Source organism: Odocoileus virginianus, chromosome 30 (assembly GCF_023699985.2).
Source record: "Odocoileus virginianus isolate 20LAN1187 ecotype Illinois chromosome 30, Ovbor_1.2, whole genome shotgun sequence".
NCBI classification, from domain to species: Eukaryota; Metazoa; Chordata; class Mammalia; order Artiodactyla; family Cervidae; genus Odocoileus; species Odocoileus virginianus.
This window is the reverse complement of record NC_069703.1, coordinates 34,972,406-34,987,025: the sequence shown is the minus strand read 5'-3', so window position 1 is coordinate 34,987,025 and position 14,620 is coordinate 34,972,406. Positions and strand designations below refer to the sequence as shown.

The window sequence follows — 14,620 nt, the reverse complement described above, 5'->3', positions numbered from 1 at the left end:
AATACAATCTGGGGGCAATATTTATTAATTAAAACTATGTCTTATAGTTTACAAAGAAGCTAATTAACAATGAAGGTACAATTGACCTTAGAATCCTCAGTGAGAGCGAAGCTTCACGTCTTCAGAACGGCTGAAGTGCTCGCCAGGCAAGGAGGCAGCGGCTGCGGACACCGGCTCAGGCACACGCCCGCTGACGGCGCAGGACTCGAGGACTGAAAGCTTCCACGGAGTGAAAGGCTCTGGTCTCCTCTGGAAGTTCCATTCCCCAACCCCCACCGTCCTTGTATTCCTCCCCCCAGATTTCATTTCCAAGGTAAGTCCTCGGTTTATCGTCGGGAGAACCTGTTCTTGAAAGCTTTAATCGTCTTGGCCATCATTGGGGCGATTTCTGTGAAGAGAGAGACAAGGCAGTTGTTTCAGATCCGTGGCAGTTTGGACATCAGACACCAGTGGTTTAGGCAAACCAAAGGCCTGCTAACTCATGGTGCTACACAGCCAGAGGAATGGATGCAAGGAGCAGCCCAAAGCGAATGATTCCTGAGCATCCACCAGGGCCCGCGGCAATCACTCCAAGTCTCACAACTCACTGAGGCTCAGGCTGGCCCCTCTACAGTAAGTGGAGGAACTGGGGTTCAATCCCTGCCAGACTCGAAGGCCATCCTGAGCCACAATTTAACTCTGCTTCACCAGCATCCAAACCAGCACAAAGGCCACACTCTCATACCTGTCTGTCCTGGGCAGCACAGGCCTGGGATGAGCTAAATGCAAACACCACCTAAGAAGGATGAGCCTGCTTCTGAACGGGTTAGCCTGAGCCCCGCCAGAGCTCCCACCCTCCTGTGGGCCCCGAAGTCAGTACAGAATAATGCTTAAGTCAGGACACTCCTGTAGAATACTTAGGATCATCTATGGTAGTAAAGTTAGTAAAACATGAACTAGATTCAATTAGATATAAAAAATAAATACTTGGAAACTGAGATTATAAAACTTGAACAAAATCATTCAGCTGTTAACTCCATGCTGTTGCCTAGAGAAACAAGTTTACATTTAGGCTGAAAAAAAAAAAGAACAAGCAGAGCACCAAAATGAATATTCACTACGCTCAAAACTTAATACACACAACACGCCTGTGAACAAAGGCAGAGAAGGAGGCGCTGACGTCTGGACCAGCCACGTGCAAGGTACCCCACCTGCTGCAGCTCACACACAAGCCGCACTGACGACGTGAAAGGGGCTCGAACACTAGCATGAGCTGGCTCTGAGATGTCTGAGCGGGAGCCCCATCACTTACTCTTCACGGCCGGTTTCCTCGGATCATAGGAAACAGTGCTGCTGAGCACCGGAGCCGGGTGGGCACCGCTGGTACTCGGGCCGTCGTAGGCTGGCTCCTCAGGGCTGGCGTTAAAGCTGTTGCTGCTGCCACTGCTGAAGGAAGCCCGGCTGCTTCCTGTGGGGTACGGCGCTGGCTTGATCCTGGGACACAGAGCAAAGCTGAGTCAAACACAGGAGAAACCAACCCCCGGCACAAACAGCCTGAAGTGGGCTGGTCTTCGGACTCGGTTCTGTGGCTCTGACCAGTGGACCTGGTTCCTAGAGTTTGCTCATGGCTTGGCAGTGACATGGTAGTCCTTCACGATGAATGATAATCTTGGCTAACTTCTCACTGTTTCGGTGCAAATCTGTATTTTGGAAATGCGAACGTACTTAGATAACACAGTCACTGCAGTAATACGTTTTCCGTTTAAACAGAGAAAGGGAAAGCCTTAGGGAATGTGTCCCAGAGGCAGGCCCTGTTCTCCACGTAATCCTGACCTCTCTGAGGGGCAGGGGATCATCATCCAGGCCACAGTGCAGCCACGGAAGCTGAGGCTCAGGGGGCTAGGGCCCAGTGGGTCAAAGTCAGCCTCCAGAACCCACTCTGGCCTCATGCTTCCCCCACCTCCAAAATGAACTGCTTCCTGCCCTGGGCCCTCCCACTGAGCTCTCTCCCTGAACAGGCAGAACCACAGAGGAGCAGAGATCTTACCTGATTTTTTCAGGCACAGCTGCTCCTCCAGTTCCAAATTTCTCCTGCCTCCTTCGAACATCACGAGGTGGCTTGGCCACAGAGTTGACAAAGGCCATTTTTGCTTGTCGGCCTGTGGATAAATGGAGGTTAATACCTGCCTTCCTGAGCTGAGACGCTACTGTTAATAATCTATGCTATTAAGAGACAAAGGCTTTTCAAGGCTCTCCAAAAGCAGGGGATAATGGACCAACCCTGGGAAGCCCTCTGGAGGGCAGCATGGGGAGTGGCGGAACAAACACCTCACCCTCTGCCCGCTCCTGCAAGCTCCGGGGCGCGAGGGGCCAGGGGCCCCGCCGTAACGGAGGCCGGCACAGCAGCCTCACCTTTGGGCTTGTTGGCGTGCGCAGACCGGATGTGCTTCGTGAGGACTCGCAGCCGCTGCTCCCGCGCGTCCTGCAGCCGCAGGTACATCTCCCGCCACGACTCGTACTCCTCCGGCCGCTCATCCTTGAAGTCTCGGTGACAGTGAACTTTCCACAATGGATCCGTTTCCTCAATTAATACCTAGGATCAGAACCGGGACTTCATTTACATGCGTGCACGCCTATATACCTCTTTTCCATCCTTCATCTCCCAGGGTGACCCGTCTCCTAACAACACTTTGGTCCTCACAGTAACAGCAGTAGTATGGTAAAACACCACAGTTCTAGGGAAAAGCAGAATCACTGAATTAGAATATTCCGTGCAAGGCACTACTAACTGCAGCCGGGGGTGTGGGGCTAGGAGAGAAGACAACGTCGAAATTAGTTTAAGATCAGTCTTTTCCTGTGCAGGGAAGGAACTAAGGTGAAGTCCAGTCCAAGCATTCCCCCAGCACTGCACTGAACTGCCATGGCCAGGGGCCACCTTAGGAGGAGATGTCACAGATCCTTTTGATCAGAGAGGGATAGCTCATGCAATCAAATGAGTATCTCCAGCCTTAGGAGGATTTGGGGATAGATCTCTTTGCCTCTAGAAGACACTCAGTCAATCTTATGTGTTGACACTCAGGTGTCTGGTGAACATAGCTCTATCCCTGCCTTGGATCCCAAGGGCTGTGCTTCTAGAATTTTCCCTTGATTTCTGTATCTAGGAAGGCTCAAGGGACGTGTGGGAAATGGTCCACCTCTCCCCGCTCCCACCTTTTAATCCCACCTTGATTCTAGCCTAAGGGGCCTACTTAAGATGCTAGGGGCAGGGGCTGACACTCTGCTTGTTTAAAGGCCTATAGGCAAACCCAGAACAGTGCTCTGACAGCTGCCTGCCCATCACCGTGGCAAATCAGAGACAAACCTGTTTTTTCAGACACAAGCCAGCAAACTGCCCTCTTGCCATCCAAGCAGGATACTCACGTGATTGTACTCTTCTATTCGATACAACTGATCAGGTGTACACCTCTCCAAAACAGGTTCAAGGACAGAATATGGGACACCTCCCACTTCAAAGATCGCTGAAGAGAATCAAGGGAAAAAGGGACTGAGTAGCAGTCAAGTCACCCGGTGACCCAACGTGCCTAAGAGCAGGAGAGGAGCATGTGACTTACAGTCGATGTTGTTTTTAAGCACCCGGATGCACTGCTCATGCAAGGTCATCATCTTGGGGAGATAGGCACACTTGGAGCCGGAATAGACCTGCATCTTAGAATTCATTCTTCTTCCGGTGAATCCAGCTTCCTCCTCTTCCTGGGGTGAGGAGAGTGCTGTAAGGCAAGGGAAACAGGACCGGAAGTTATGAAAGGCACTAAGCTGGACCTCCCTAGGCATCCAGTGGTTAAGACTCTGAGCGGCCAACGCAGGGGGCCCAGGTTCAACCCCTGGTCGGGGAGCTAAGGCCTCACGTGCCATGTGGTGCCGTCAAAAGATTTTAAAAAAATAAAATAAAAAGGTACTGGTTCGTCAATGAAAACTCTCCTTCCACCCCATTCTTCAGCCTCCCAGTTCCCTTTCTCAGAGGCAACCAATGCCACCAGTTTCTTATGTCCTTCCAGAAAGTCTATGCAAAAACAAGCTAATATTTATTTTATTCCTTTTAATAACATACTATCATTTTGTCATTGACTGAATTTTAGAAATCACCTCAATATATAGATTTTCCACTTAAAAAAAACCAAAAACCATGGCATATGATGCCACTGTGTGGATGAACCATGATCCACCTGTTAGTATCTTACTAAGGAACACCTAGGTAGCATCTAATTCTTTTGCTATTAAAACTAGCCTTAAAAAGAAAAACAAAAACAAAAAACCTAGACTTTTTTTTAAGCCCCTGTGGAATGTACAGAACAGAAGGCTGCTAGTAACAGCAGCAGCTAAGATTTAATAAACACTTACTCTGTGCAAAAACCCAGAGCTCAGAGCTTTATAAGCATTATCACTTTCAATCCACCTCATAGGCAGATATCATTATTACATCCATTTACAGAGTATGAAACTGAAGTCCAAGGATAGTAAGTTATTACCCAAGATCATATAACTTGTAGTCGAGGCCAGAGCTGGGATTCAAACCCAAGCCATCAAACTCCAGAACCTGCGCTCTTAGAAAATGCACCATTCATGATGTCAGATCATGAATTTTTATATCACTTTTTCCTTAACAAAGAAAAAAAAAAACACAAAGCAAACTACCTTTTCGCTTTGGTTGGAAGGATGACATCAATTCAGGGGAAGGAAGTGGACGGTAATTGGCCTGGATCACAGGTAATGGGAGGTCAGGTAATACTGGCAACACATCGCTGGGGACCTGCAGAGAAGAGACCAGTGACTGGAGAGCCCCTTTCTGCCAGCACAGCTCGTTCCCACAGTCGATGCCCAGCGGTGCTGACGTGGCAGTAACTTCACAGGCAGCCTGGAGTAGAGGCAGCAGCCATGCCTGACACCACCTAAGTCAGGAGACACAGAGATGGGCCCAGCGCGATGGAATGCCTCAGAAAAGACTTTTCTCGGCTTCTACCGACCCTGGTGGCCAGAGAGGCCAGGAGGACATTATTTCAGACTGAAATTCAGCAAGTCACGGAAAAGCCAGCCAAGCAAATCAGCAGTGGGGTTGCAGGCCCAGGTGGAAGGGGCCGCAGGGGTTACCTTTTTCAGCTTGGCTGAGTCGGCTCCAACTGGCGGAAGCTTCTCGGGCTTGTTTTCATTCACCTTAGGTAATTTCTGAACTGAGTCCAAGTTTTTACTAGTGCTTTTTGAGTCATTTTTTTTAAGTCCTTTTTCTCTGGGAGTCGTGGTTGAAGTTTTCACAATCTTTTTCTTTTTCTTCCGGGGCTGGTCATAGCTGAGGTATGACTCAAAAGACATGGTGGGCTTCTCAAACTCATCATCCGTATCTGCCTCCTCGCCTTTAGGGAAGGAGCCCCCGGACTTTCTATCTGAATGCGAAGGTTTGACTCTCCCTTCTCGAGCCTTCAGGTTGTTAGAAACCTTCTCTTTTGCCTTGGGCAACAGCTCTCCTGCCCCCTTGCCTACGTCGGAGTTTTCCAGACTCGGCTTGTTTTTGTCCGATTTGGTTTTCTCCGAGTCCCTAGGTTTTGGCCTTTTAAGGTGGTTGTCTGAGGCCAGCTCCAAGGGGGGTAAGCTCTTCCTCTTGGTGCTGCCCTCCTTCTCCTTCTCCTTCCTGACCCCAGAGGGCGGTTTCTCCTTCGCGCTGTCCCCGGAGGGCGGCCTCCGGTTTTCCTCTTTGGAGACCCTGTGTGACTTTTCTTTGCTCAGAGACTTCTCATCTCCTTTGGCATCCGCCAGACGTTTCTCTTTATGGGAAGATCTCTGCTCCTTGCTCTGACTCATGCTCTCTCTCCCCTGGGCTTCCCCCAGGTGTCGTTCTTGACTGACCCCCAGCCTGTCCTGAAAGGCGTTACTGTGGCCTTTGCCAGGCTTCTGGTGGGGAACAAAGGGTTCATGGTCCTCTTCCAGGGATCTGAAATGGTCCAAAGACATCTGACGAGGGCTGGTGGATGGTGGAGGGGACTGAACATGGCCGTAATCGGAAGACTCATGGTCTGAAGAGTAAACTGGAGAAGCTCTGTGGTACCTCTTTCTTTCATCTCTCCTCTCATGACTGTGAGATACTTTGTGAGGCCGCTCGAGCTCTGGGAGTTTTCTGTGCTTTTTCTGTCTATTATCAGGACTGTACGACTGGCTGCTGGAGGCTTTCCAGCTTTCCGGGTAGTCCCCCTGTATCTCCGCCTCCTCCCTCAGGGCATCCCTGGGGCGCTTCCGAGAACTGCTCTTCTCAAAGTCCTGTTCCTCGGGCTCTGTGGTTCTTAAACAAAAAAAAAAAAAAAACAGAAAATGTTCAGGGTAATCCTTGGTCACAGGACAAAGTCACAGAACCTGAACTCACAAAAGAGATGAAGAATTTATAGTTAGAAACAAGGGCTTGGAAAGAAGGTTCTGCTTAAAGATACCCAACTAGGTTGTTGTTTTTTTTTTTCAAGGAGAAAAATAAAGTTTTATTTGTACAACCTGATAAATAATTCTCACCCCATACAGTTCACACAAAGAGCACAATTCGGTGGTTTTCAGTACAGTCACAGAGTAGAACCTCCACTACCACAAAATCAGTTCTATAACATTTTCATCATCTCCCTCCCCAAACTCCAAATTCATTAGCAGTCACTCCCACTTCTCCCCAGCATCCCCAGCCCGTTCTCCATAGAGACCTGACAGTTCTGGACGCTCCATACAAATGGAACCACACAATATGTGGTTTTTCCTGCCTGGCTTCTTTCACTTGAAGTTCATCCATGTCATGGCGTGTATCAGCACCCAGTTTCTTTTTAACTGCTGAATAATATTCCACTGTCTGGATATGCCACATTTTGTTTATTATTTGATGGGTATTTGACTTGTTTTGATTTCTGACTGTGACGAATAATGCCACTATAAACATCTGTTTACAAGCTGTGTGGATACATTTTCATTTTTTCTATACCTAAGAGTGGAATTACTAGATAATATGATGAAAGTGAAGTCGCTCAGTTGTATCTGATTCTTTGCACCCTGTGGACTGCAGCATACCAGGCTCCTCCGTCCATGGGATTTTCCAGGCAAAGGTACTGGAGTGGGTTGCCATTTCCTTCTCCACCAACTAGGTTTTAAAGCTGAGAAAACTCAAATATTCCATAAATGGGATATGATGAGTTTAACTACAGGCTACAAAGAAGATCAAGTATTTTGTGTACATGAAAATGCTTAAAAAGCTTTCAACACAGGGAAATATTTAATTTGTTACATTAAAACTGGGCAGTAAATTATGTCAGTTTATTCACAAGTGTATAAAAATGATTTTTAAGACCAAGCTTAGAAAGAAACATTCCAAAATGTCAATAATGCTGATCTCTGGAAGGTACAATTTAGAAATTTTTAATCTTTTGAGTTCCCTGGTGGCCTAGTGGTGAGGATTCTGGGCTTTCACTACTATGGCCCAAGGTTCAATCCCTGGTCAGGGAACTGAGATCCCATAGGCCATGAGGCAGTACCAAAAAGAGAAATTTATTCTTCTATTTTTTAAATATTTTATAATATTCTTTAATGATCATGGATTGTTTTTTATAATTGAGGCAGAATAAATATTTTAAATAAGAAGGCAGAGAAGGAATAAAAAAACTTTTCCTACCGTTCTACAGGAACCAGCTTCTTCCACTGGGCCACTAGGTCCCTGGCAAAGTTTCCAACGTGCTCGTGTTTTCGCAAGCTGTTTACCGTTTTTCCAACTCCAGTCTCCTACAAAGTTGACAAAGGAATCGTTAGAAGGTTGTGGAACTAGGCTCACAATTTTCTAAAGAAATAAAGCCTCCTACTTTCCAACAAACCGATACTTCATTCCAAAAACATACAAGTCTCAGTACAAAATTAGTTCCTGTCAACACGCCAAACCTCTAAAAACCCGCAGTAGCAAAGCAAAGCAAATTCAGAAGAGGAAAACACAAAATTAAAACACTTCTGGAGGACCTCCCTGGTAGTCCAGTGGTTAAGAGTCTGCCTGCTGGTGCAGGGGACACAGGTTTGATTCCTGGTCCCAAAGATTCCACATGCCTCAGGGCGACTCAGCCCATGTGTCAGAATTCCTGAAACCCACTCGCCCTGGAGTCTGTGCTTCACAGCAAGAGAAGCCACTGTGATGAGAAGCCTGCTCGTGGCAACTAAAAAAGCCTGTGCACAGCAATAAAGACCCAGCACAGCCAAAAATAAATACAGTTTAAAAAAAAAAAAAGGCAAGCCCATGGATTATAAGACAAAAAGCACTTCTAGAACTTTACAGATAACAAGAGTGATCATGGCAGGTGTCAGACCCTGTGCTAAGAGTAGTGCATCTGGTGTCTGAGTTAATACTTTTTTTGGCCACACTGTGTGACTTGTGGAAACTTAATTCCCCAAACTAGGGATTCAACCCAGGCCCATGGCACTGGAAGCACAGAGTTCTAACCACTGGTCCATCAAGGAACTCCCTGAATTAATACTTTAGGACATTTTCATCACCTGAAAAAGAAACCCAGTTCCTCCCACCCCTGGTAATCATCAAACTACTTTCTGTCTGTGGATTTGCCTACTCTGGACATTTCATATCAATAAAACCACACAATATGTAACCTTGTGTCTGGTTTCCTTCACTTCTAGAGCCCATGGTCTTAATCTTACTGTATAATCTCTCCGATTGCAAAGGGGATGGGATACAGTTGCATAATACCTAAAATTACACAGCTCTTACCGCAAGAATATCTACTGTAATGGGCAAGGCGGAGAGTTTCTTCAAATATTTCAGTAGCTGCAGAGAGAAATTAAATACACATTAATTTTTATAAAATCATAATCATTCCCTGAACAAATATCAAAGAATAATATCTAATGGCAAAGTGCTTACTCTGTGTTATACAGTATGAAGTATGGTTATTATCCTATTTACAAGAGTGAAAACAGACTCAATAAACTTAAATTACTTGTCCCAGGATGCATGTAGGACAAGATTCACTCAGGTCTGTGGCTTTAGATTCTGTGCTTTCAACACTACGCAACACCAAGGGAAGACCTATCAGTTCTAATATAAGTCATCAACAGCTACCGTTCTGCCCCGGCTAGAATTTCTGAGAAAGGTGCCGAATGTAGGAAATTACTCATGGAGGAAAGTAAAAAGAAGAGGTCTCTACAGGAAAAGGTAATCACATTTCCAGAGAAAGTGTGTTTAACAGAACTGGAGTTTTTGTTTGTTTGCTTTTTGATGTTAAGTGGGAAGCCAAGACCAATTTCGAGTTGCTAGAATCAGAACTTTGCATTGCAAATGGTGAACGAAACTGTCTGGGTAGACTGGAGAGGTAATCCGGGTTCGGCCACACATCCTTTCTATAGTATAGTCTCTTGAACTTGATCACAATCAGGATAGCAGATCTGTTGAGATAGAGTCTCAGGCCAAGCCAGGCTTCAGTGCGCCCCTGCCAGTTTCTTGCGGGGTGATCTTGTGCAAGTCACTGACCTCTCTGAGCCTCAGTTACTTCATCTGCAAAACAGGAACTGAATCCAGGAACTGAATCCTGTCTCTACTTCACAGGTTGTGAGGATTCAAACCATGTCTGTAGCCCTAGTGCCTGGAATGCTATACAAGCTCAATAAATTCTTATTAATCATTTCATTCATCAACCGACCATTCGTTAAACAGCTACCCTTAATCTTCTACCAGACATTCTCAGCCAGTTCCTACTTGCTCCACTTCTACCCAAAGTCATGACTGCTATGCCATTCTCTAGGCAAGGTTTATGTATATATAAATAAATTTACATTCAAGGAGTGCTGAAAAGTACACGTTGTTCAAAATAGATTAACTATGACTGCCTTTATATTTAAATATCTGGTAACAGGATCTGTTCTTTTTACATGTGTAGCCCAGGCTATAATTAGTATGCCATATTGCTACTAGGTGGAGTAGCAAGTATGTTTTTCTGGTCATTCTACTTCAATAATTACTGAACACAGTCACTAGGCAGAGCAACTGGATCACATGTGATCATCTTGTTTGACTGGGAACAACTGAGAAACCAAGTAGTGTATCTATGGAGTTTTACCTTCATAGCTGAGCGAAAACTATGCTCTACTTCCAATTCAATCACCACCACCATCCAACTCAGGACAAAGTAAATGTGTATTTCCTGTCACCCAAGTGATGGGTGCAAAGATTCCTGCCAAATCCTTTTCTTAAAAAGGAAAATTTAGAATATCTGAAGAGATCAAAAACAGATTGTCTCCTCTAACACCATTCTCTGGAAGGCATTTATATATTGAATACTATTTATTGTGCACTGACTACCATGTTAAGTTCTTACACCTGTTTGCTCATTTCATTCTCATTAACCAACTCTATAAAATGGATTTTATGTTCCCCATTTTACAGATATTGAAACTGAGCTCAGTGAGATTAAGCTGACTTGCCTAACAAGCAAGTCAGTCAAGTGTGTTTAACACAGCAGGCATTGGGTTAGTAAAATGTTACAGAAAAACCCCTTTGGCCAACTCAATACTACAAAGCCACGTTAAAAAAAAAGAAAAAACACTGTCCTTAGAAGATAGGAAAAGAAACCGTGCCTCTTAGCACACTTGACACAGAGCAGAAGAGTCCCTCCCTGGTGTTACAATGTCAGACAGCTTAGAGTCTGCAGAGGAAAGGCGGTCACTACGAGGACCTCTGTAAAGGCCACATATAAGAATGGGGCTAGAAGTCACTGAAGGTGTGCTCATCTTGAAGCCTATCACTAACTCAAAGTGTAAATCCTGTCTTTCTGCTTCATTTTCGGTTAGAAGGGGCCACTTAAAAGCAGACAAAACGAAAACCCTGGAGAGAGTCAAACCAATTTAGCCCAAGCCAAGAGAAACACGTCTTCAGAGCCTCTCTATTTTCAATGAGGTTCAAAGAAGAACAAAGCATTAAAAAGGTAAAGCTCTTGGGGCATCCTCAGGTAGGTGGAAACTTGCTGTTACCAAACTGAGGGACCAGTTGTAGTTTGCAAGAACTGATAACGAGTCATTGAGAAACCGAAAACATTTGCACAGTTCATGCTTAGGAATCTCAGTTGTCCTCTGCACACTACTTCATCCCAAAGAGCTAAAGATGTTCGTAGTGTTGACCCCTTGCTCCCCACTTGCCTTCAAACTGTGTTCCTGGTAGTTTCCATGTTCAAAGGATAACATGTGACAAGTAACTTGACCAGCCATGAAAACGGTTTCCACTTAAACAGTAGGAACCAAGTGACCCTGGTTTGTCTGATACATTTCCCCCAAGTAAGCTAGATTATACATGGGCTTAAAGTGCAAACAGAGTTATAGTCAAACATCTAAATGTTTAACACTGGAAAATCCATGCACAGAGGTGTAGAATCAACCCTTTGGCTAATAATGGTTTTGAAATCAAGATTTAGTTTCAAATTTCAATACTGCTATATAATCATCTTGCAATTTCAAGAACAACCTGTGGGAGCTTGTTGGGTTAACAGAAGGTTGAGAAGGCCAGCGTGCCAGCTTGCAGTTTTCCCTCTGCATTAGCTCATTTGTGAATGCCAACTATTGTGCCCTTTGCAAAAATGATCTTCATAATGCAAAGTCAGAAGTTTAGGGTGTCTATGCCCAGATACTCACAATCACTCCTAGTTGGAATAGGCTGAGAAGTCAAACAAACCTTTTCTTACTTTGAAATTTCATGCAAATCAACAACTAGAAAAGCTACTTCAAAATTTAAGTTCTAGTGGGAAAATGGCTATAGATACTAACATGGTGCCTTTTTTTTTTAAACCCAATGGAAGATGAAACTGGGGAGATAAGGGGATTTACATAATGTTTTAAGGTTTGAAAAAGTCAGTAACAAACCTACAGTGTCTGGGAAAACAAGCTAGTACTCAGAAATAATGACCATTGATTAGAAGCCCACAAAGGGTTATTGTAAAAAGAAACTTGTAAATATGCCTGTCCACTAGGTACTGAAGCCAGGAGAGAAAATATAACACAAAACAAGTGACAGCATTTCAGTTTTCACAAGACTTAAAGCTCAAATGTCCCTGAAGAAGTGGATCTTTGAGCTAGGTACGCATGAGGCAAGTGGTCTGATGAGATACAGCCTTCAGAAACAGAAACCCCCCCACCCCAACCCCCCACCCCCCCAGGACAGACTGAGAACAAGGTGAAGAGAAAGGGACCCATCAAGAAAAACTGTGAAGAGTGGAGATTAACCCCTACGGAGCACTTCCGCCTTTGGTACTGTCCCAGAAGAAGCAGGTGAGGAAAGTGGCTTAGCAAGGAACATTCCACACCACCCCCCGCCCCCACCAAATGTCTATGGCTAGCAAATAAATGAGAACTCAAATCTCACCATTTTATCTCTAATGACTCCCTGGATTATTTCCTCTTTAAAAGGCACTCTGGGATTTACAGATCCAACTCTTAAGGACTGTACACAGCAGCTACAATGCTGACAGAAATGTCAAACACCTTGAGTGTTTTCATCACTGTATTTCAATTAAAAACAAAAGAAAACAAAAAAACCTAACATCCACCGGACCCTCACCCAGACACTGAGAAACCGGGTGAAAAGAAAAATCGGAGGAAAAAAAAAAAAACGCATTTAACTTATGGAAACAGTTAAGGAGAGGGGATAAAACTAGCCGAGCACAATTAAAAATGGTTGCCCATCATTCGCAGCTGCCAGAAACGGTAGCCCTTACCTTTCTGGCAATGCCAGAAGAAAAAGGAAAATTTAGCTGCAACTTCTAACCCTGTTCCCCCCGACCCCCTTCCTATTACAACCTAAGTTTTTAGTTAAGGTGACATGTGGTTTATTTTTGCTTTGAAAGAGATCTACTGAGAAAGCAAAAAAAAAAGGGTCCACGTTCTAATTATCAAGGCAGAAAGAAATTAAAAAATGTCTTAAAGACGCAGAGACCACACACCGAGCCTAGGTTCCATCAGGCGCAGGCAGAGAACCACCGACCCGCTACCACTTTCTCCCCAACAAACATCAAAAAGACGGGAAGAAATCAGGGGACGGATCGCGCAGAGCGAGGAGCTGAGCGGGCAGGAGTTAACTCCGGGCGGGGAGCTCTCCCGACAGGAAAACAGCTGGCCCGGGACGCCCGGGGGAGGGCTCGGCGAGCCCCGCCGGCACGCGGCGTTCGCGCGGAGCGCGCCCCTGGCCCTCCGCAGCCCTCGGGCTCCCGGGCCCGGCACAAGCCGGCCCGGGCCCGCCGAGGCCGGCCGCCCTACGGGCTCCACCGCGTGGGCAGCGGCCGGACGGCCACGAAGTTCCCCGCCGCAGGCCGCAGGCCGGCGGGGACCGCGCCGCGGGTCCGAGCCCCCCGCGGCCGCGCCCGGGCCCGCGACCGTTACCGGGCCGCGCCGCGCCCAACGCCCGCCCCGCGCCGCGCCCGCCCGACCGCCCGCTCGCTCACCTTCTTCGGGTCTGCGTTCGTGGCCAGGCGCGCCTGCAGCTTCTCCACAACTTGCAGCGCCGACTCCGCCGCCATCGCTGTCACTGGCGCGGCCTCCTCGCCGGAACTGGGCTCGCGTCGCGTCCTCGGGCTGCGGCTCCGCCCTCCGTGCATCCCCGGCGGAGACGGAAGCGCGACCGGTCCCTTCCGGGCCTCACGAAGTGGGGGGCGGGGGGCGGGGAGGTGCGTCTGGGGCGCCGCTCGGCCGCAGGCCCCGCCCCCGCGGCCGGGGACCGGGGTCCACTGCGCGCACCGGAGGGGCCGAGCGCTCCGGGAGCCGGCGTGGGGGGGTGGGCGGGGCGGGTCGCTTGGTCTCGGCGCTCCGGGTGCTCCGCACTGGTCGCCGCTGGGCAGCCCCAATTCTGGTCCTCGGGAGCGCGGAGCCAAGTCCCCGAAAAGACCACGCTCCGATGTCCAGCCGAGGCGGAATGTAGACCGCAACCCCGGACCCTGGTTTTATAAACCCGGGCCCGTCCCTTGCGCTGTTAGCCACGCCCTAAATAACACCTGTGTGTAGTTCCTGAGTGGGTCTGTGGCTAATGAAATCAGCAAGGATTAACTCTAGTGACCACTCTTGATTGGGCGCACTGAAGACCAGTGATTGAGTTAGCTTAATTTCACTCTCAGTACAACCCAATGAAACAAGTCATGTTATCCCCACTTTACAGATGAGGAACCCGTAGCTCAGGGGGATGAAGTTAACTTGCCCGTGGTCACATAACAGCAAAGAAGTGATGCTGGAATTTGAATCTAAACAGTCTAGGTTCACTGTGAACGCATATCTCTGAATAGGTCAAGGATCTGAGGCCCAGAGTGTGAAAGGGATTCGTTAAAAGTCAAACAATTTAGCTACAAGAGGTAACAACAGGCCATGTCTCACTTTCACCCCAAAACAGTGCCTGGTACCCCAGTACCAAATAAATACTTCTTGAATGAACCAATGGCTATTTCCTCTAAACCAGTAGGGCCTGAATCAGACCAGTCCAAGACACCATCCCTGAGGGTTCTTACCCTCATCCCAGAAGCACTAAATTTAACTATTAATAAACTATTATCATGGCTAAAAAGAGCTACTAAACAGTTGAAGGGAGAAGGCAATGGCAACCCACTCCAGTACT

General features: G+C 47.0%; 1 protein-coding gene across 2 annotated transcripts; it reads right to left on the bottom strand.

Moving 5' to 3' along the window:
* Positions 1-9: 9 nt before the first annotated feature.
* ELOA (elongin A) lies at positions 10-13,619 on the bottom strand. 2 transcript variants are annotated; one of them, XM_020874531.2, is made up of 11 exons: positions 13,464-13,619; positions 8,753-8,809; positions 7,661-7,767; positions 5,125-6,304; positions 4,672-4,786; positions 3,591-3,746; positions 3,400-3,497; positions 2,392-2,572; positions 2,027-2,138; positions 1,292-1,473; positions 10-388 (listed from the first exon to the last, which is right to left on the bottom strand). In XM_020874531.2, the coding sequence occupies exons 1-11, from the start codon at positions 13,614-13,616 to the stop codon at positions 327-329; spliced, it is 2,403 nt and encodes an 800-aa protein (XP_020730190.2). In that variant the 5' UTR covers positions 13,617-13,619; the 3' UTR covers positions 10-326. The 2 variants fall into 2 exon arrangements, with proteins under 2 accessions (XP_020730190.2, XP_020730191.2); XM_020874532.2 differs by lacking the exon at positions 13,464-13,619 and adding an exon at positions 12,389-12,540.
* Positions 13,620-14,620: the final 1,001 nt, after the last annotated feature.

What these genes read in the sequence shown, in the direction of transcription:
- ELOA (XM_020874531.2), bottom strand. Translation starts at nt 13,616, where the DNA reads ATGCACGGAGGGCGGAGCCGCAGCCCGAGGACGCGACGCGAGCCCAGT. An exon ending in ACTCAGCCAAGCTGAAAAAG is followed by an intron (nt 4,787 to 5,124) that starts GTAACCCCTGCG and finishes TCTTCTCTGCAG; the next exon opens with GTCCCCAGCGATGTGTTGCC. An exon ending in CTTCCAACCAAAGCGAAAAG is followed by an intron (nt 3,747 to 4,671) that starts GTAGTTTGCTTT and finishes CTTGCCTTACAG; the next exon opens with CACTCTCCTCACCCCAGGAA.